This window comes from Bubalus bubalis, chromosome 2 (genome assembly GCF_019923935.1).
Source record: "Bubalus bubalis isolate 160015118507 breed Murrah chromosome 2, NDDB_SH_1, whole genome shotgun sequence".
Classification (NCBI taxonomy): domain Eukaryota; kingdom Metazoa; phylum Chordata; class Mammalia; order Artiodactyla; family Bovidae; genus Bubalus; species Bubalus bubalis.
In genome coordinates, this window is record NC_059158.1 from 36,846,352 (window position 1) to 36,868,042 (window position 21,691).

Here is a 21,691-nt window from a genome sequence, read left to right on the forward strand (position 1 = left end):
AGACTATCCCTACATTATGTGTATCCAAACATTTAAATCCTACTTCTCGCCCTTTCCTCTTTAATCACGGAGCTAATTGCTTATGGATTGGCAATTGGGATATTTATATTCCTTAGGAACAGGTTTCCTGTGCCTTTTGTTTCATCCTCTGCCATACTCCTTGTTTTCAGAGGAGAGAAAAGCCACTCATTTAGAAGTCATCTTGAGACAGTATTTTCTGAAGGTCAAGACAAAGGTGTGAAGTCTGCATGGGAGTTGGTACATTCTGTGTAGCCCCGGCAAGTTCTGGTTTAAGCCTTTCTTCCACTTTATATAACGTGGCTTGGTTCGTAACCTGGGACATCCCTGTTGCTGGGATTTGCTCACCGTCTATAATTTCTGAATGTTCTAGTTCCTTAAAAAACCTGGTCACAGAAAGACCATGCCACCTCTTTTATTAATGTTGCTGTTTAAAAAAAAAAAAAATCCCAACTTAACATGAGATGCATTTCTAGACATGTTTCAAAGATCTGTTCAGACTTTGGGTCTGAGGCTCTTTGCCCTAAGCCCAACTGGGGGAATAATACGGACCTTCAGTCCCACGGAGCCTGGTGCCATTTCTCTCTTCACAACTCACTTTCCTGTTTCCCAAGAGCAGCCTTAGAGAGAGAGGTACAGCTTAAGGGATTTACAGCGTAAGTGTATTTTGAGTCCTCAGAGGGCCTTCGGCAGTATGATTGGCTGGTGTTGAATGTTGTCCAGCTCCAAGCGGTATTAGGAAGTCGGGCATGTCCCAGATGACCACGTGTGTCATTGCTGTCTCTCGGTGGCAGCAGGCAGACCTTTGTGAGGAAACAAAGCAATGTTACTGAGAGCCCTGCTGGCCCCAAACGACGAAGAGTGTTCTTTTTGAGTTAGGGTTTCTTTGTTCCTTCCTCAATGAATGCCTGACTTTCTTCATAGTCACCTGTGATTTCTGTTTTACTCAGGATTGGATTTGTTTCATTATATTTTGGTGTGGTTCACACAGAGAAAGCCCCAGAAGAGATCTGCTTCAACTATGTTACAGCTGCTGCTGTTTAGTCACTAAGTCGTGTATGACTCTTTGCAACTCAATGGACTAGCCAGCCAGGCTGCTCTGTCCATGGGATTTCCCAGGCAAGAATCCTGGAGTGGATTGCCATTTCCTTCTCCAGGGGATCTTCCCAACCCAGGGATAGAACCCATGTCTCCTGCTTGGTGGGTGGTTTCTTTACCACTGAGCCACCTGGGAAGCTTAACTATGTTATCTTGCTTTAACTATATGGTTAAATCCTATTCTGTCATTTTTTCAAAAGATGGAAGAAGACATATGAGACACATTTTCTTTAACAAATGCTCATTTCTTGAGAGTATTTTAATTAAGCAAAGTTCTTTGGGGCTTTTAGATTACAACTTGATTTCATGCCAGTTTTTTTTTTTTTTTTTAAACTTCGTACATTTTAACCTCTCCCTTCAGGAATATGAGCAACTCAAACAGAGTACAGGGAAGCATGTTAATGGGTCCAGATAATACAATTATGTACACTAATGGAGGCTTAGAATGTGGAACATGTCCAGTAATATTTTATTAAAAAATAATTTGACTTAGAAGTGGATTTTTCTCTCAAACTGATTTATCTGTTCATGTTGATTTAGATCAGCATAAGAGGCAACTCTCAATTATCCAAAATTAAAAGCTTTTTAATCCTTGAAATGCTTAATTTTTATAGCAGATTTAGCTATTTAATTATTTGACTTAATAGGTAAGACACACTCATCTCTGAGGTCTTGCTAGTTAGGCAGCTGGAAGAAGTGGCCTGTGACTACAAGATCTTTAAGAAGAAAGTATACTAGAGTTAAAATAAGGCTGTCATCATTCTACAGAATTTATGTAGGGTTTATGAGTGCTAGTCCCTACACTAATAAAATCTTCAAGAAATTTTTTGTATTTTCAGAGGTCACCTTTAGAAATCTTTGTATTATTACTCACCACCACTCTTGAGTGGTGTCTTACTTTAGGTGAGCACGGTATCACATGGCACTGTCTGACCCTGGTCTCACTGAATTCAGTGAATGGGTCCTGCTTTTTTTGTAAGAAATGGCTGAGAACTGTGACTTCGTGGATTGGCGAATGCTCAGCTGGAGAACGATCAACACCCCGTGTGCACAGACCTGCCAGCATCAGGCTCTGGACGTTGATGTTTCCAGAACATGCCCATGAAGCAACATCTCTCTATTGAGACTGAGAGGCACTAGCTTCATGGAAGCATGCTGCTCTCGTGGTTTAATAATCTGTGAGGTGTCCAGAATTAAAGCTGCATAAGAGGGTGTGAAGACCCTTTATTCTCTGGTAAGGGAAATTTTTGATCAGTAACTCAGGTCCTGTAAAGGGACTTAGTCATACATAGCACTTCTGTGGGAGCAAACTAGATCAGACCAAATTCAAAAGGAGACAGTAGGAGATCCTGTACGCTCTTTTCCTGAGGGCAATTGGCCTGTTTCTCTGAAAGAGTCTAATTTACCCTCAGCAAGAGGTCGAATTGACCTTAATTGTGTCCTAATTATTTGCTTAAGTAGCTAATCTTCCAGTTCTCCTATCCCATCTTGATACCTGTTAGGAGGCTTCTCTGAGCTGTTGCCTAATTTGCACACACCTTTTTAACCCTTTAAACATTTCTTTATAGCAGAACTTGCTGCTTTATTATCTCCATTCCTGAATTCATCGTTTTTCTGCAAGTTCTGCTGAGGTCTTCTCAACATAAGAGAAGTGTTCTTGCATTGTATGTTCACACAGCAATTCCTGGTCTCCCTCGAAGCAGAACCATTTTTTTGAAAACATGAGTTTCTCTGCCTCCCTTCTCCTCACAAAGAGTTGAATTCATTCAAGGACATTCAAAAGTACCAAAAATGAGGGGAAAAAATGCCCCTGTAGGAATGAAAAACGAGCATTAAAGGAAAAATAGAATGGTAAGATTGCAAATGGGGTGGGGGCAGAGTGTCTAGAAGGTGTCTAGAGTTTATAAGTTTGGACAGGTGGACATGGGGACTTGTTAGAGGACTGAAATATCTTTGCTTTTCAGTAACAGGTTCTTGTGGGCATCCCAGCTGGTGAAGTAGTGAAGAATCCACCTGCTAAATGCAGGAGATACAAGAGTCATTGAGGGTTCAATCCTTGTGTTGGAAAGATCCCCTGGAGTAGGAAATGGCAATCGGCTCCAGTATTCTTACCTGAAAATTCCATGCACAGAGGAGCCTGACAGGCTACAGCCCATGGGGCCGCAAAGATGTGGACATGACCAAGCGATTGAGCATGTGTGCACGCACATACACACACACACACACACGTGCGCATGTGCAACAGGTCCTTATACCATCCTCATCTTAGAAAGTTATTGAGTCTCATCAAAGCTTTTGGATTTCTATCACCCTTGAGCACTCTAAGTTAGGGAGGAAGTCAGTTTGATATAAAAGGATAGGAGAGAAAGGATTTAGGAAGAGGAATTTAGAGGAAAGAGAAAAGGAAGGATCTAAGAATGTTGTTACCACCAACCAGAAAAAACAAAAAACAGATGAAATCCTTTCAAAGGAAAATCAAAGAGACCACTCATTCCACCTGACCTTCTACCCAAGTTGACAGTGAACAGACTCACGTGAGGCTGAACCTAGCTGCCTACTTCAGGATGTCTGCCAACTTCTCCTCATAGTACAGGAAGTTCTCCTGAATGTCCTCCCAGGGCTCAAAGGCCTTGGATTCACCCTCTTCTTGCTCCACGAAATTCTGCCAGATGTACTCGAAGTCCTGGGGCTTCATGATGCGAAGTCTGCAGCCGGCTTCCTTCAGCTTCCTGAGAGCGGCCTGTATCTCAGGCTCTTCCCACATGAACAGCCGCCCCACCAGGATGAGCAGGCGCAGGTTCTTGGTCTTGTTGAGGGTCTTGACGATGCGGTCCGCGCAGGCCGCGCAGGGACTGGAGGACACATACCAGGTGACCACGTAGCGCAGGGCGGGGTCGAAGGTCGGCATGATGCTGTTGAAGAAGGCTTCCTCTGCGTGGGCAGTGGCGTGCTCGTCCTCCAGATACCCCCGAGAGGCCTGCACTTGGCCTCCCTTGCTCTGTGCTTCCACCACATAGCAGAGGAAGGTCTTGTTCCTGCCGGAGCTGTACTCCACATTCCGGAACTGAAACTTAAAGTAGTGGGCAGGCAGTCGCTCCCTATGGGTCAAGGAGACAAAGGTACAGGGAAAGAGAGTGGGTAATGAGTTCTTGTTCTAGGACTCGCCTGGAGTAGGTGGCTTTCCAAGATCAATTCCCCCGGGGACAGATTCATTCTCTCCACTGAAACAGGCCTTGCCTATATGCTAACGGTGGTGACAAAGGCATGAAGGAATGCAAATGGTGTATCTAAAGGAGAAGAGAGAACGTGGAGTGCGGTGTGCATCCTGGACACCACACTAGCACAGATCTTCAAACACACCTTCACTCCCAACACATGGCACATGTTCAGAGTTCTAATTCAGTGACTCTTTAACCCGACTGTACATTAGAATCCACTGGAGGAGCTACAAATGTCTGTGCTGGTGCCCCACACCAATAAATCAGAACATTTGGAGGAGGCCCGGGCATCAGTATTAAAAAAAAAAAAAAAATGCTCCAGATGATTCAAATAAGTAGCCAGGTTTGAAAAGCAGTGTCCAAATAGTATTACAAAGTAGCAAGCATGTAAAAATTCTCATGACAAAGCAAGGCAAAGATTGTGCAGAGTATTTCATGCTTTCATAATCTCTCCTTGTCACTCACGGATATTGCATCTCAGGTAAGGGGTGGCCTAAAATGTGCGGTCCCAGGCTCTCCCAAGGACTTTCTCATGTCATCTTTTCCCTCAGGCGAAAGAATGGTTGTCATGTAAGTGTCCAAGAAGGTTTATTTTTGAGGCTAGGCTATCTCAGGGTACTTTGATATGAATTAACTTGTGTAGTATTGACACATTTCAAAACCATAAAAGACTTAGCCTCTGTTCTTTAGATGCTTATAATCTACCAGCTAGATTCTAGCTGGAAAGAAAAGATGTAAATAAGACAGCTGAGAACAGTAGAAGACTGCTGAAAATGACGAAGTGGAGTAAGGACCCATGGTGAAGTTTCTTGAAAGTTTAGCCTTGACTTGGAAGTCAATAGAGCATTGTTACAGGTTCCTGAGGAAAGAAAAGTATAATGAAACAGGTCCATGGAAGAGTTACAGGGGTGACTTTAGGGAGAGAGAGTGAAGCTGGGGAAAACTCTGAAATTTGGGAAGCCCACTTGGTGACTTAGGGCACCAGACTTGGTGAGGAATATGTCCAGTGGCTTCCAGGGGAGGTGGATGATTAGCAAATGAAAGCAGCAGAAAAAGGCCAGGTGTTTCAAAAAGTTTGGTAATAATAAGGTAAGAAAAAAAGAGAAGCTAAAGAAGCAAGCATCAGAATTGAAGATTGTCTTGTTTGTATGTGCATGTTTTTCTAAAATAGGGAAGATTTGTGCAGGTTTGAAAGCCAGATGGTGATTTCAGCCATGAAATTAAAAGATGCTTACTCCTTGGAAGGAAAGTTATGACCAACCTAGATAGCATATTGAAAAGCAGAGACATTACTTTGCCAATAAAGGTCTGTCTAGTCAAGGCTATGGTTTTTCCAGTGGTCATGTATGGATGTGAGAGTTGGACTGTGAAGAAAGCTGAGCACCAAAGAATTGATGCCTTTCAACTGTGGTGTTGGAGAAGACTCTTGAGAGTCCCTTGGACTGCAAGGAGATCCAACCAGTCTATCCTAAAGGAGATCAGTCCTGGGTGTTCTTTGGAAGGACTGATACTAAAGCTGAAACTCCTATACTTTGGCCACCTCATGCAAAGAGTTGACTCATTGGAAAAGACACTGATCCTGGGAGGGATTGGGGGCAGGAGAAGAAGGGGATGACAGAGGATGAGATGGCTGGATGGCATCACCAACTTGATGGACATGAGTTTGGGTAAACTCCGGGAGTTGGTGATGGACAGGGAGGCCTGGCATGCTGCGATTCATGGGGTCGCAAAGAGTTGGACACGACTGAGCGACGGAACTGAACTGAACTGAACTGAACTGAAGGCCAAGGAGAATGAAGAGGCTGTAAGAAGAGAGACTGAAAAGGTCAGAAGGAGAGGAGGGGATGAGTACCAGCTGGAGAGGCTGAATGTTTTCTTTTAAAAAATGTAATCTCAGATTTCCTGGTGGTCTACCAGTTAAGAATCAGCCTGCCAGTGCAGAGGACAGGGGTTCGATCCCTGCTCCGGGAAGATTCCACATGCCGAGGAGCAGCTAAGCCCTCATGATGCGACTATTGTGCCCTGCTCCCTAGAGCCTGTGCTCCACAACAAGAGAAGCCTCCGAAATGAGAAACCCTGCTTGCTGCAACTAGAGAAAGCCCACATGCATTGATGAAGACCCAGTGCAGACAAAAATAAAAACCTTTAAAAAATGTGATCTCTGTGGTTGCCCCAGAGGATCCCCAACTAGTAGCTCTGCTCTTTCTTCCCTACACTCCTTCCCTCCCCCCAGAGAGGTCACCCAACTCCCTGGGCTGCAGGGGGATCCCTGGTATCCCAGGGCCTTGGCTTCTTAGTGATAAGTAGCAGGTGCCAAAGAGCTGAGTAAATGTGAGCTGTTTCCCTGCAGCTGTCCCCTCCCCCATCACCAAATTTTCCCCACCTAGGTTTCCATGTCCCTTGCTGTCAGGTTAAGTTTCCACTGTGGAGATGGATGTGTTTGGGGCCCCAGCCCCGGGATTCCTTTGGGTACTATCTTTAGCTCTCTTAAGTCCCTCTGTCCCTGGTTGAATGTGTTTATTATTTACTTAACATTTGGGGAGAAAGGATGGCCTGATGATTCCCCTCTCCTCTTTCAGTCCCTGCTGGGAAGTCACTTACACTGAGCTCTTCCCCGGTAAACTCACCCCAGAAGACCACTCCTCAACTCAGCCAGTTGCTAAATGATCCTTTCACTTCCTAGAGTGGCTTTTTTTTCTCCTGAGAAGCACGGAGCCTACCTTTCTTGCTGAAACCTTTTTTTTTTCCCCTCTCTAATCAGTGCCAGACCACCCCCAATCCCACCCCCACCCCCCCAACCATCCCCAAGTCCAATCCAGAGCCACCTGTAGGATGGATTCACAGGTAAAGGTTTTGGAAGGATTCATAGCTGCTTGGTTGGCTTGGGGGCTTCAGCAGTAGCTTCCTATGTGGTCCCTCAGGTTTCCTTTCAGAAACTGAAAGTATTGCTCCAACTTTGCCAAGTACAGCCCAGTCAAGAAGACATGTGTGGCCCAGTGTGAGGTTGCATGTTGGCTGGATGGTCTACAACTGATGCTTCTCTCAGTCTGTCCTCCTCTTCTTTAGGCAAGAGGAAAGGACCCAGAGAAATGGGAAGGCCAATGGAGAGGAAGAACATTCACTTCTCCATAAATATCGGTTTCCAACTCCTGGGGCCAGCAGCCTCATGGTCTGCACTGTCACTCAGCAGGGCTTTCTGGACCCAGTACCACAGAAAGGGAAGTGCATTCAAGGGGCAAAGGAAGGTCACGGAAGGTCTCGGCTCCCAGTCTTTGTTGGAATTTGTTCAGAGACTGAGCCTGCTTGGCTTCTCAGTGGAATTCTTGGTTTTTCTAGAAGGAGCATACAGGTTGAATGAGGTTCTTTGGGCTTTTCAGACTGAAACAGCCAGGTCCTGGAGGGCCACCAGGAGAGCAGAGGTGGTCTGAAATTTCTCCAGAGAGCTAGCCAACGTGGTCATCTTGGGTTATGTTATAGAATCACAAAGTAAGTCAACACTATTATGCCCACTCGGCTTCCCTGGTGGCTCAATAATAAAGAATCCATCTGCCAATGCAGGAGACATGGGTTCGATCCCTGGGTCAGGAAGATCCCCTGGAGAAGGAAATGGCAACCCATTCCAGTGTTCTTGCTTGTGAAATCCGATGGACAGAGGAGCTTGGAGGGCTACAGTCCATGAGGTCGCAAAAGAGTCGGACATGACAGAGCGACTAAATAACCTTATGCCCACTAGTGGAAAGACAGAAATAGTGACAGTGACTTTGTAGATAATCACACACATCTTTTATTTCCTAGTAGCATGACATGCTCCAGTACCATACTTACATATAGCTCTTTGCTGTCAACCCCAGCAGATCTTTTCCTGGTGAAGTGTGAGTGTGAGTGTGTGTGTGAGTGTGTGTGTGTGTGTGTGTGTGTGTGTGTGTGAGTGTGTGAGTGTATGTTGGAGTGGTGGCCAGGAGAGAGATGCTGATGATAGATTTCTTCACGTGGGCCCAGTCCCTTCTTCAAGCACAGAAACTAACAGCATAACTCCTACTCCCTCCTGCCAACTTCAGCACCTCCTTAGGAACCATTTCCTCATACTTTCTGCAAACAAGGCTATTCACACTTCATCTCCTTAGACTTGAGTTTCTGGACATGGCAGTTCTCTAGGCTGGAAACCAAGAATCCTTATATCTAGAAAAAGAGGGACAACTGCTTGATGGATGGAGAAGATATGTGACTCAATGTAATATATATATATATATATATATATATATATATATATATATATATATATATATATTCCCCCCCCCCTCACTTTTACATTAAAAAACATTTGCATTTCCTAAATCTAGACAGTGAAGGCAAGCAACTTGGAGGGCAGTGGAAGCTCCTCCGAGATTATAGACATTTGCCCCCCAAATAATCCATGGAGCAGTAAACCTACTCACAGGTAATTGAGTGGTGACTCATTTCCACTTTGCTCACTAGACCTTTTCATGACCTACTCAATTGAAAGAGGCAGAATTGCCAATCTGAGTTTCCTTTCCCCTTTCTCAGACCACTTTTCAAAGTGGATGCTACAGAGCAGGCATCGTCAGAAGGAGGACTGTGGGGAAACAGAGTTCTAACAGCCAGACTTCCTGGAGCTAAGAAGGTGTTTGATGGGCTGCTAGCTCCTGACTGGCAGTTCTGGATGGGATTCCGCAAGCCCTGGGCCCGCCCTTTTTCTTGGGCCCGCCCTGTTTCTCAGAGGAATGCCATCCTGCACATATGCTTCCACCTTCCCCTGACCCTCAGAGGAGACCAGAGTCTGTGACCATCTTCTGTCCTTTATGAAACAAGCCTTTGCAGTCTGCTCAGGAGTCCAGGTGAGGGGCGAGCAGTCACAGCATTAACAGTGGCATTGAAGGCCCCCGACTCCTGGCCCAGCCCTTCTCTGAACCCTGCTTCTCCTCTCTCTCCTCACGTGGGTGGAGTAAATGACTGGTGGCTAAAGAAGTGGTTGAAAGGAGACTCACTGCCTGTGCCATTTATCTCTGTTCCAGAATAACCCCTTTGATAGCAGGTTCAGCTTCATGTAAAATCATACAGAACATAACTAGAGATAAAGACAAACACACAGCAAGGGGTGCTGCCAGGCAGAGCTGCAGCTGAGATGGAGGGATGGGGAACCAACCCATTCAGGTGCCCCAGAGCTTCCCTCAAGCAAGCTGAGTTCAGAAGCAAAAGAGAACCAGAGGAATTCTCTTGTGAGCCTAGTGCTGTCGGATCTTTGTATATATATTAATAATATATCTGGAACTTCTCCCCTCAAGAAGCTCTCCCTGATGGTTAGGGAGTTTGGGGTCGATGTGTACACACTGCTATATTTAAAATGGATAATCAGCAAGGACCTACAGTATAGCACAGGGAACTCTGCTCAGTGTTATGTGGCAGCCTGGATGGGAGGGCGGTTGAGGGACCATGGATACATGTGTATGTATGGTGAGTCCCTTTGTTGTCCACCTGAAACTCACAACATTGTTAATCAGCTATGAGGTGACAGTCATTCAGTTGTGTCCGACTCTTTACAATCCCATGGACTGTAGCCCACCAGGCTCCTCTGTCCATGAATTCTCCAGGCAAGAATACTAGAGTGGGTTGCCATGCCCTCCTCCAGGGGATCTTCCCAACCCAGGGATCGAACTCAAGTCTCTTGCATCTCCTGCATTGGCAGGCAGGTTCTTTACCATTAGCGCCACCTGGGAAGCCTGACTTCACCTACTAGCTTTGGGCAAATTATCTCTCCCTCTGAAGTTCGGTTTCCTCATCCAAAAGACAGACTGAGTAATCTCACCTCTCTTTGGACAACGGTTGACTTTTGAAAATTAAACCTGGTACTGAAGGATGGTGCCTTCTCTGGGCCTCAGGTCTTCCCCTTTTAAGCACATCCCTCCTCTGCCCTTCCATTCCTGTTCAGAGGGTTCTCTCTCTCAGTGCTTTTTTTTTTTTTTTTGGTAAAGCCCTGATTTCTAACATTTGCTGCTTTCCTGTATACACACCCACTGTGGAGATTTCAAGAAACCAACAGGAAGTCAGTGGACACAGACGTGGTAAGAGATGAGTCCAACGGGCTCTCAGCTGAGGCATGAACAGGCCTGGGCACACCGCTGCTGCTATAGGCCTTTTGCTAGCATTTTCTATCACATCATTTTTAATGTTCTTAAGTCTGCTTTCTTTTTTTTTTTCTGACCGAGTCACGCAGCCTGTAGGATCTTAGTTCCCTGACCATGGATTAAACCTGGGCCCTCGGGAGGGAAAGTGCCCAGCCCTAACCCCTGGACCACCTGGGAATTCCCTGCTTTCTATCCCGAGTGCCCTATTCACACCAGAATCACGACAAGTGGGCACATTTCTCCTTATTCGTACCTGGTAGTGCCCCTGCTCTCAGACTGTTTGCTCAAAAGCCGTCTGCTGTTCTAGTCTGGGGCCCTGTTCTAAAGAGCAGTGTGATGAGACCCTCCCCCAGGGAGGCTGGGCTTTGCTGGCCCTTTGATGCCAGGACACCTGGAGAGCGGAGGAGAGGAGAGCTTTCCCTCGGCCTGTCCCCTCACAGACACAGCCGCACCTCAGGGCTATTTTAAGTTGTCTGTTTACCCTCAGGGGCCCAGGAGACAGATCATCACAGCTGTTCCTTGTGTCCGGGAAATACGAAGGGCTCCACCTTCCTCCTGAACTGCTCTCAGAGTGTCCAGAAAGTGGCCCTCCTGTGCCTCACTGGGGAGCCTTGGCTCAGGAAGCCTTTGCACCTCACCACCTGGAGGATGGAGACAGGTGGGAGCTCTGTTTGGGAGACCAGTGAGAAGGACGCTAGGCTGGAGTCAGAAAGCGTGCCTCTTACAGTTCTGTGGTCTCGGAGCGTGCCTGGGCCTCCCTGACTCTGTTTCCCCAGCTGTAGTGTGATGGTGATACAGCTCCTCTCTCAGCCTCACGGTGAGGCTGGAATGAGCTCGGGTGTGCTGGCATCATAAACCCTCGGACACTTGTCCGTGACATCAGAGGACTTAATCTCTCAAAACCCACCACCCTGAGCTCCCAAAGCATGTTCAACTCGGCAAACATACTCTCTCTTCTGAGCTGCCCCTGCCCCTGTGCCGGGGAGATTACAGCACAGCACAGAGTGGGTGTGCCTCTGTGTGTGTGAGAGACACAGACCAAGGCCAGCATGGGCCAGCATACTTAGCTGTTAGAAAAAGGATCTCTTTCCATAAAAAGCCACTGGAATGGAGGACTCTCCCCGCCTGGCGGCCCCTAAGCTCTCCCTATGTCTATATTAATCTGTGCCCTGTGGCTCCTTTAATCCTGGGACGAGGGTGACATTACTTGGTTGGCCACGGACAAGTACAAGTTCAGGGGCTCTTCCCTGAAGCCTTGCCTCAGGAACTAGGATACATTTCCCTCAGGTTCTCTTAGAAACCGGAAAATGTCTCAGCGGGAAGGGGACTTGGGAATCAAGTAGCACAACTTCCTAAGGTTCCAAATGAAAAAACTGCAGCCAGGCCAGGACTGGAAAAACACTAACCCAGCTTCAAACAGCAAGTCCCAATCACCTCTAGGGTTCCTTCTGCCCTTGAAGGCATCATGCCTCCATTCTTCCCGGAATTTCTCTTCCTGTGACCCCTCCTCTGCCTGTGGGCATTGCTGGAGACTCCCGTGAAAGAATCCTATGCCCCTACATACTCAGTCTCTGGGTCAGGACGATCCCCTGGAGGAGGAAATGGCAACCCACTCCAGTATTCTTGCCGGGAGAATCCCATGAAGAGAGGAGCCTGGTGGGCTACAGTCCATGGGGTCGCAAAGACTCGGACATGACTTAATGACTAAACAACAACAACAACAAATTCCCTTCTTAGTCTTTGTTCAGGAATTTAGCAGAATCTTCTGCCAAAAGGACAGGAAGAGAAGAGGAGGCTGACTGCCCTGTTTCATTCCTGGAAGTGGCATCATCTAGACAAGGCAGGGGGACCCTCTTTGGAGCCTCAGCATTCTCTGCTCTAGGTCCTGCTCCCTCCAGGCTGTGGTGGAGGGTGAAGGAACACCTCCCCTGCCCAGAAGCTCCAGCCCTGGCCTGTGTTACCTGGCCTGTAACCTCTCTTTTACCCTGGGGGCAGATGAGAATCTCAGCCCCTGGGGAGATTCAGAGATGATGCAGCAAGAAAAACAGACTGCTTCTCACTCTAGCTTGGAAAAGGATGGATCTGTCTTTCCTGCCTTAGGCTCTTCTACCTCAGGGAGAAGCTGTAAAGAAAGAGAGGGAGACATATGGGCAGAGGAGAGGCCCACTCAGAAGCAGGGACAGAAGTTGAAGGAGGAGGTTCTCTGGGACCGTATTGAAATGTGCTGGCGGTATCCCATGATCTCACCAAATTCGCCGGGACTAAACTGCTTTTACCCAGAGAGGAAGGTGACGCCTCAACACCAGGAAGCCCCAGGGCTGGTTTCCTTCTCAGGGTCCTCTATTCCTGAGTTCTACCTCTGCTGATCGGAGGTGTCACTCTGAGAAGCCCAGAGCGTGTTGCTGCTGCTTCCCACGTGGTGCACACCGGTGTGCTCTCAAGGCTGTGGTGACCCTGACCCCTACTATTACCATCCTAGGTCCCCCAGCCTGTCCCGCCTGCTTCGTGCCGGGAAGCAGGAGCCCAGCCCACGCCCAGCTCTCACCCGGTGACGATCTCAAAGGGCGGCAGCTCAATCAGCTCCTTCAGCTTCTCGGGGTCCTCTAGGTTCTCCACGTCCTCGCCATTCTGGGAGGCGGGCTCCGCGGCCGCCGCGGCCTCTTCTTTCTGAGCCATGGAGGGGCTGAGGCTCTGGAGTCAATGAGAAAGAGGGGAGAGGCGGCGGGTCTGGGCCAAGGCCTGGCGGCAGAGTCCCAAGCAGCTGTCAGCAGCTAAATCTGCCTGGGGTGATGGGAAAAGGATGGGGGCAGGCCAGGCGAGTGTGCTCAGCCCCTGGCCCGCAGGCTTTATAGCCAGAGGCCCCTCCCCCAGCTTCTCTGGCTCTATCTTTTTTTAATTGAGTGACGGCGGGTGCGGGGATGGGGGGAATGGAAAATCTGGCCATCGGTGTCCCCTATTTATCAGAAGCAGAGACAGGAAGCTGGCAGGTGGGGATGGCTTGGCCTGCACCCCTGCCCCCCGCACCGGGTTACACAGGTCTTCACATTCTCTTTCTCTTCCTCCCTAACCGTTTTTTCTTCTTTCTCCCCAACCCAGCTCGCCTGGGGAGATTGCGGAAGGGACCTAGGGTGGGTGAGTTTTCAGAGGGGAGCTCTCTCAGGTTTAAGCGGGACAAGGCTTGTGTCGAAAGGGACCCAGGCCAGCCTGACTAGGGGAACTTGGGTTCAGGGAAGGAGGGTCCTGAGATGGGGTGAGGGGGATAAGTACTGCCGATGGGGAAGACACTGTGAACTGTTAACCAAAGGGAGTGCATGCTGATTTGCCTATAATGATGCCTAATGCAACATCACAGCCACTGGGAGCCTCCAGAAGTAACTATATTGCCATTGACTAAGCTTAGAGTTCTGGAAATAGGCCAGGCAGTGACTTTAGTGTTTTCTGTGTGACATCGGACTTAATGCTCTCAACCATCCTGGGAGGTCATGTGGATTATCCCCATTTTACACAGAAAGGTTAAGGGCCCTGTTTGGGGTCATCAGCCCCAAAGCGGCAGGGCCAGGATTAAAATGAGGACTTTTTGTTCCTGAGGCCAAACATTCAACTGCTGTGTGTGTTCCCTCTCATTTGGTCCTTTATTTGTTTAAGAAATATTTATTGAGCATCTATTATATGCCAAGGGCTGATTCAGTTACTGGGGCATGGCAAAGAACAGAACAAAGGAAAATCCTTGCCCTCATGGAGTGAGGGGGTTGGACAATATACAGGGTAAGTAATATACATGGTCTGTTTGGTACTGCTAGGAAGAAAAGGCAGAGAAGGGGGACAGAGTGACACTTTTTTTAATAGGATGGCCAGAGAAGAACTTTGAAAAGGAAATAATTGAGAAAAGATCTGAAAAAGCTGAGGGAAATAATTCTAGGGATATCTAAGGGGGAAGTGTTCCAAGGAGCAGAGGTCCTCAGGTGGGAGCATTCCTGGTGTGTTTCAGGACCAAGTAGGGACATTTGTGTGGCTTGGGAGTCTTAGGAGGTGAGGCCAGAGAGATAAACAAAGGCTAAGTAGGCTGGCATCACCGACTCAATGGGCACGAATTTGAGCAAGCTCCAGGAGATAGTGTAGGACAGGGAAGCCTGGTGTACTGCAGTCCATGGGGTCACAGAGAGTCAGCTCCGACTTAGCAACTGAACAAGTACGCTGGGGCCTTAGGGGCTGTTCTAAGGACCTTGGCTTTTTCTGAGTGAGATAGGAAGACATTGTCTTTGAACAGATGAGTCACATGGTCTGACAGATATTTGTAGGCTCACCCAGGCAGCTTTGTTGAGAACAGAGCAAAGGTGAGAAAGAGCAGAAGCAGAAGGACTGGTTAGAAGCCTGTTGAAACTAATGAAAGCTGACTGGGGCGCCTGGAGCAGCCCCTGAGCTGGAGCAGTGTCAGGAGGGACTGGATGAATTTTGGTCCTCACATGGTGGGTGCTGAGCTGGGGCCATGGCTTTTTGTGTCTAGGGGAGTGCAAACATTCTCAGGGCAATAGAAGGTGGGGGTCAGAGTCACCAAGAGGCTGAAAATGAGGAACCTAAGAATGTTGGGGAACTAGTCTGAACATAGCTCCCGGAGCTAGTCAGGGGTGGTGATGAGAAGGTAGGGGACCCTTTCCATGGTCTACTTAGAGGATAGGAGTCAGCATGGTTGGGAGGATCAGGGGCTCTCTCCTCCGGAGAGTTCTGGGCAGCATGGCACCCTATGAGTAAGAGGCCCAAGCATTTTGATCTGTCATAGCTTATGTCTGTTGTCCAAGTATAATTGTTACTGGCTCCCCAGTCACTCCCAAAGTGCCCCAGTACAGAGACTATATGGTCATCTTCCTTATTAGGCTTGTTGCTAATTCTGGCATTCTTATCCAGAAGTTATTTATTTTTTTTTCAGGCATTTTTCCAGGGGATGTAAGGCACAGGATAGTGATAGTAGTGTGAGTGTCCTCAGAGAAAAGGCGGTGATAGCTGATAAATAACAAACACACGTTATTATTATAATTAGCATCTCACCAACAACCAACATTTAAATGCAAAGAGATCACTTCATCCTTTTATTTGATCAGCAATTATTGAGGGCTTCTAAGAGCCAGACACTCCTGGAGTAAACACCAAGAATACGGACATGAATGAGGTGCTGCCCCACGAGGAACAGCTCCCAGTCTTAATAGCTTTGCGGGGGCATTCGGGCACTCAGGCTCTCATTATCACCTTTGGTCCTCACGCCTGTCTCACAGGGGTATGTATTATTGTCTTCATTTTGCAGGTTAGAGCCCTGTAGCTCAGAAAGGTGATTTGTATAAGATCACACGAGGATTTAAGTCCAGGTCTTCTGAGCTTATGTTCTTATTTTCAGGGCCGCGCCCAGCTAGCTCTGATGGATACGTCTCTAAAGCATCATCTCCCACTTCTGGCTGCAGCTACTGGACTAAGGAAGAGTAAAATGTCTTGCAGCAGGGAAGGTGGGGAGAGGGATCCTTTCAGCTCGCTATTCCCTTGTGGGAAAGACTTCCTTCCTGAGGGTGAAAGTGAAAGTAAAAGTCACTCAGTCGTGTCTGACTCTTTGAGACCCCAGGACTGTATAGTCCATGAATTCTCTAGGCCAGAATACTGGAGTGGGTAGCCTTTCCCTTCTCCAGGGGATCTTCCCAACACAGAGATTGAACCCAGGTCTCCCGCATTGCAGGCGGATTCTTTACTAGCTGAGCCAAAAGGAAAGCCCAAGAATACTGGAGAGGTAGCCTATCCTTTTTCTAGTGGATCTTCCTGACCCAAGAATCGAACTGGGGTCTCATGCATTGCGGGTGGATTCTTTACCAACTGATGAGCTATCATCTTATATTTTGGCTGTAGTGTATGCCCTAGGGGCTTCCCAGCTGGCACTAGTGGTAAAGAACCTGCCTGTCAATACAGGAGGCCTAAGAGACATGGGTTCAATCCCTGGGTGGGGAAGATCCCCTGGAGGAGGAAATGGCAAGCCACTCCAGCATTCTTGCCTGGAGAATCCCATGGACAGAGGAACCTGGCGGGCTATAGTCCATAGGGTTGCAAAGAGTCGGACTCGTCTGAAGCGACTTAGCACACACGCATGCACGCATGTATGTCCTAGATTGGCGGGGGGGAAGATCCATGTTTATATCCCCATCTCAGACCTCGATTCACTGTGTGATGATGTTGGCCAAATCACTTAGCATCTCTGGATGGTCCTCAGTGTCCCCGCCTGTGACAAAGGCTGAGTTATTGCTCGTATTCCAGGATGGCCAAAGGGATGAAAATGTGGAATCAGGGCAGCTCCCAAAGACCTGTAGTGTGGGGATAAACAGTGTGGTGGAAATTTTCTGAGTGTTGGGAGATGTTACAGAGGTGGTCCGTGTTCCTCCCAGAAGACGCGATCCCTCACCCCTGCCATATCTATACACTGAGGAGAGTGCCCTGGACCTCCCTGGACTGATGACTGACAGTTTCCCTTCCCACTGCTCTTTCCCCCGCACCCCCTTCCCTGGAGGCCCTCTGACTCCCTCTGGCTATTTATGGCACCTCCTAGGGGCCCACATTCCTGCCTTGTCCCTGGCTTTCCTTTCCAAGCTAGTCCAGTTTCCCTGGCTGGCCCCAGAGTACAGCAGTTAATCTGAGGGGTTGGGTGCCAGGGGCCAGACCCCTCCTCCTGCAGCTGCCACTGTCCTCGTTTTAGTGTGGGCACTCCCCCCACTCCCCCGTGTTAGCACTCTTGGGTATGTTTCTATCAATAAACCGCTTCTGTAGGAGGAAAATGAGAAACAAGTATTTATTTCAGTGGTGTCAGCAGGGTGTTGGGACTTGAACTCAAGTCTGTCAGCCTCCAAGTTCCATGCTTTTCCCACCATGTTATGCAGCCTGGAATTCAGTCATGTGAGAGCTGACACCAGCCCAACCCTCCCTGGGGCTTGATGGGGTTCTAAGCAGGTCACATAAATGAACTCATTTACACCTCGTAAGGATGTTGGGGTAGGTACTAGTATTTCCTTCATTTTATTGGGGGGGGGAGTGAGATCAGAGAGCTTAAGTGACTTGCCCAAAGTCACACAGCTAGTGAGAACAGAGCTTTGGGCTTCTAGAGTCTTAAGTCCTTCACCTTTCAGTCCCGACTGCTACCAGGACCCCTGAAGCCAGGGTCTGAGGGAGGAGGGGCAAGAAGGGGACCAGGGGGAGAAGGTGTTCTTGGAGGGAGACTGAGCTCTGGGAGCAACTTGTGTATGAGGGGTGTGTGTGTGTGTGTGTGTGTGTGTGTGTGTGTAGGGGGTATAGGTATAGAGACAGCAGACAGCAGGTGAGTGGGAATGGAAACCCCTGAGGGAATTCTCCCACGCTGTCTTGAGACCCAGCCCCCCTGTGTCTGGGAGGAGCTGGGTTAGGCCCCGGGCCTGCCTCTTTGGCCCTGTTTCCCGTGGTCGTTTCAGAAAAGCTTCCGAGGTTCTAGGAGGCGCTGAGGAGGAGGTAGCAGGGTCAGGCACGGCTCTTCCTCAGGTCTCGGCCAGAAGCCGAGCTGCCCTCACTGGGAAGGGAGTAGAGAGGCCGCGAGGGGGCTAATGGAAAATAGCTGCCTCACCAGGCGAAGGTTTAAATTCTCACTCTGTGAAAGCAGATACCTCGGGAGCCCGCTGATGGAATGGATGCTTTATGTGCAGGGACAGCTGGCACCCCAACAGCGCGTTGCCCCAGAGACGCAGCCTGGATGTGCCCGCCCCTCGGTCACTACCGAGACGAGGTATACAAACAACAGGCCACGGGCACGAGGCACCCCCTGGTGGGCAGGAGCCTGCCCCCGCTGGAAACCGCTCTGTTGACATAAACAACAGGGGGTGTCCGGAGCCTTGGCAGGGTGCAGTGAGGGGGCCCCGGTCTCCCAGAGTCTGAGGCTCCCTGGGAAGGGAGGAGGAACTCAAATCACACAGGGCAGGATGGAGTTTCCAGTCTTCTCCTGGGCAGGACACCATGCTTGGCTGGCCATGCAGGATGCATGGCCCTGGGGAAAAATGGTGACAACTGGGACTTTAGTCCTGGTCACCTTGGTCTTCCACTCCAGTGGCCACTCCCGGCACCATCCGGCCCCCAGGGCTGGCTGGCTCTTTGAGTCTTTGAGAAGAGCGATCTGATTAGAATCGTACCCATTAGATGACTAATAGTATTCCCCTTTGAAGGGGTGTTTGCAGGGCCACAAAACCTACTGGGAGAAAGCGATAAACTTAGCAATCAACTTCTCAGAGGAGACTTTCAGCCCTTGGAAATGTGCTGGAGTAGGTGCAGGTGGAGCAGGAAGGAACTTACTAGGTGCTTCTCCACCCAGGTCATTTCTGGGCATGCTGGGGGACATCAGGGATACAGACACCAGAGGGACAAAAGAGGCTGATAGACACCCCCGAGGCTCCTGGTTTGACAAAGAGGGCTTCTCCTAACTTGCAGGCTAGAAGAGGGGGCCTTTGTTATGAAGGGTCCTTGAAAGCTAGGTTGGGGGAAGGGGTCTCAGTGGACTCTGCATGAGGGTGGAGGTGGGTGGTCCAGATTTGAGTTGATGCCTACCAAAGTCAGGCTTTGTTTGGATGGGTAACTTCGTCACTGATGAAGATCAGCAAGAAAGCTTTAAAACAAAAATATCTCGTGCTTGTTTTCTGAAACTACAAGAAAAGGGAACTCTGGAAAGACTCTGAAACAGGGGAACCCCGGGAGATAGAATGGGTGGAGCACAAAGGAAGCAAGACTTTGGAGCCCTGGCCTGATCTTGACTGTACTTGAGGGCCTTAGGCCTCCACTAGAACATCACCTCTACCTGCCCGTAGGGCAGGATCAACATTTGTCCACTGAACATACACCTACCAGCCTGCCCACCTCAGCTGCCACTGTGTATCCCCATTCTGCAGACATTGGCAAAGGGAGGAAGGAGAAAGGGACTGGGGAGCAAAGAAAGGATGAAGATACAGCAGAGTGAAAGATCGCCCTGCCTCCTGGGGTTGCCATTTCACCAGGAGCTGCTCCCTACCTCTCCAGACATTGGTGAAAGGCTTGTCTCTCCCCCACCCACCGAGTGAATCATTTTCAGACACCATGTTCCGCTCAGAGGCAAATGGGAAAACGTTGTCCAAGGACACAGAAGCACACACACGTGGGTCGGACCGTGGAATCCCGGGACACATCTGGCAAAGGGAGGAAACAACTCCGACTCTATTTAGGCACAACTCTAGGTAACGAGAGAGAAGGGGCCAAGGGCAGTGTGTATTCCAGGCTGGGCTCAGAACTGGAAGGCAGGGTAGAGGAAGGGCGAGAGGCCAGGCAGGTGGGGAGGTGGGGGGTGGGGCGGGGATCAGAACTCCCATTCAGAAATCAAGGAGCTAGTGCTGAGGAGGATATTAAGACAACTTTGGGTCAGAGGATAAGTTTGAGGTTGGAGATCCTGCCCCTTCTGGCTGTTTTTGCACAAAGCCAGGAAGCCCTGTATTTGGCTCATGCCTTGCCAGGCAGTCAGGCTATTCCAGGACTTGGGACAGTGCCCAAATCGAGCTTCCTTCTAGGACCAAAATCCAAAACTAGAGGCATCTAGACCTCTGGGCTTGCAGTGTCCACTTGTTCTGGGGTGGTTGGAGTCACATGAGCAGCATGGTGCATCTTCTTAGAAAACCAGTTTAATTTCTAGAATTAGTTGGCAACGTCAATACAATTGGTAGCAAGTATCTATAATGCCTACATGAGATGGTGATGGTAAAGACAATGACAAATATCTCTGGAAGGTCCATATATTGAAATGGATAAGAGCCCATGCAGTGTGGCCCCTGAGCATGTCCTTGATCATTTATAAATTTAAATAGTTACCTGGATCAATGGAGTTTTCAATTCAACTAAAAGCAGCTTTTAAAAAAATCTGCTTGAGGTGAAGTCAAAATCCGTGTGAATGTGTGCAATAAAGAGTTCACCATTTTGTGCGTGTAGCACCGGCCAGGCTGGTCCACAGACCCGTGGGGAAGGTCACTCAGCCTCCCAGCACTTAGGAAGTCTGGGAAACACTTCTGGAGTCTCAGGACAGAATGGGTCCCCATTGGCGTGTGAGTCAGAACCACAGGTGCTCACTAAACAGGTGGCCTCCCGGGGTCTCCTCTTAGGACAACACTTCCTCTGTGCCAGATGCATTCACTCTTTCCTCAGATTCTCTGAGGTCCCCATTTTACAGATGAAGAAAATGAAGCATAGACAATGCAGTAAGTTGTACCGGATTATCAGTTAATGAATGACAGAGCCAGTGTTCAAGCCCAGGTTGATCTGTCTCCAAGGTCGGACCTGCAAACCACTGCACCCTATCTGTGGGCCCTCATTCCTCAAGTTGATCTGAGTCCGTGAGTCTGGAGCAAGGCTGGAGTCCAGGCCATCAACCAGGGCTCCGGGAGGTCACTAGGCTGCACTTTGAGAGGCAACGCCCCCACAGGAGCTGTTCTCAATCTGCTCGCACATTAGAACCACCTGAGAAATTTCAACAGCTATGAATGCCTTTGTGCGTGCTAAGTTGCTTGAGTCGTGTCCAACTCTTTGTGACCGTATAGACCATAGCCCGCCAGGCTCCTCTATCCATGGGGTTCTCCAGGCAAGAATACTGGAGTGGATTGCCATGCCCTTCTCCAATGAATGCCATTCCCTCCCCGCAGAGAGGCTTTTTCAGTTGGTCCAGGGTCAGGGGCAGGTGTTGGTGGGGGGCTGGTCAGCATTATCTTTTAATGGGACAATGTGTTCCTTTACTTAATCAATTAATCAATCAAAGATAAATGAACACCTTCTCTGTGTCCTGTGCCACACTGGGGCTGGGGACACAAGGGCGGGTGGAACACAGGTGACCCACGGGCCTCACTGGGCAGAGCATGCCCAGAGGAGGCGGGGAGGAGGAGATTCCTTCTCGCTTGTCCTTCCTTGGTGAGCTCCAGGAACAGCCTGTCTCCTTCTCAAATGATAATGTCCTCCGCCATTGTGGTCCGGAGGACGCAACGTTCCCCCTGTGTGGTCCTTGGCCCCCACCAAGGGGATACATTTTGTCCCAGACCCAGAACTCAACTCTCAGGATCTAAGGTTGTCACAGGAAAGACAGCCCTGAAAGACCATCCGTGCTTGGAGCTCTCTAATTTCAGTGAGCAGCTGATAGAAGTGCTGAGCATTTTTATTTTTTTATTTTTT

The 21,691-nt window shown here is 48.9% G+C and overlaps 1 protein-coding gene across 1 annotated transcript; it reads right to left on the reverse strand.

The window, feature by feature from the left end:
- Positions 1-417: 417 nt before the first annotated feature.
- Positions 418-13,314, reverse strand: APOBEC2 (apolipoprotein B mRNA editing enzyme catalytic subunit 2). The gene is made up of 3 exons (XM_045163103.1): positions 13,023-13,314; positions 3,651-4,214; positions 418-821 (listed from the first exon to the last, which is right to left on the reverse strand). Exons 1-2 carry the CDS (start codon positions 13,151-13,153, stop codon positions 3,671-3,673), a joined length of 675 nt encoding a protein of 224 aa, XP_045019038.1. The 5' UTR covers positions 13,154-13,314; the 3' UTR covers positions 418-821; positions 3,651-3,670.
- Positions 13,315-21,691: the final 8,377 nt, after the last annotated feature.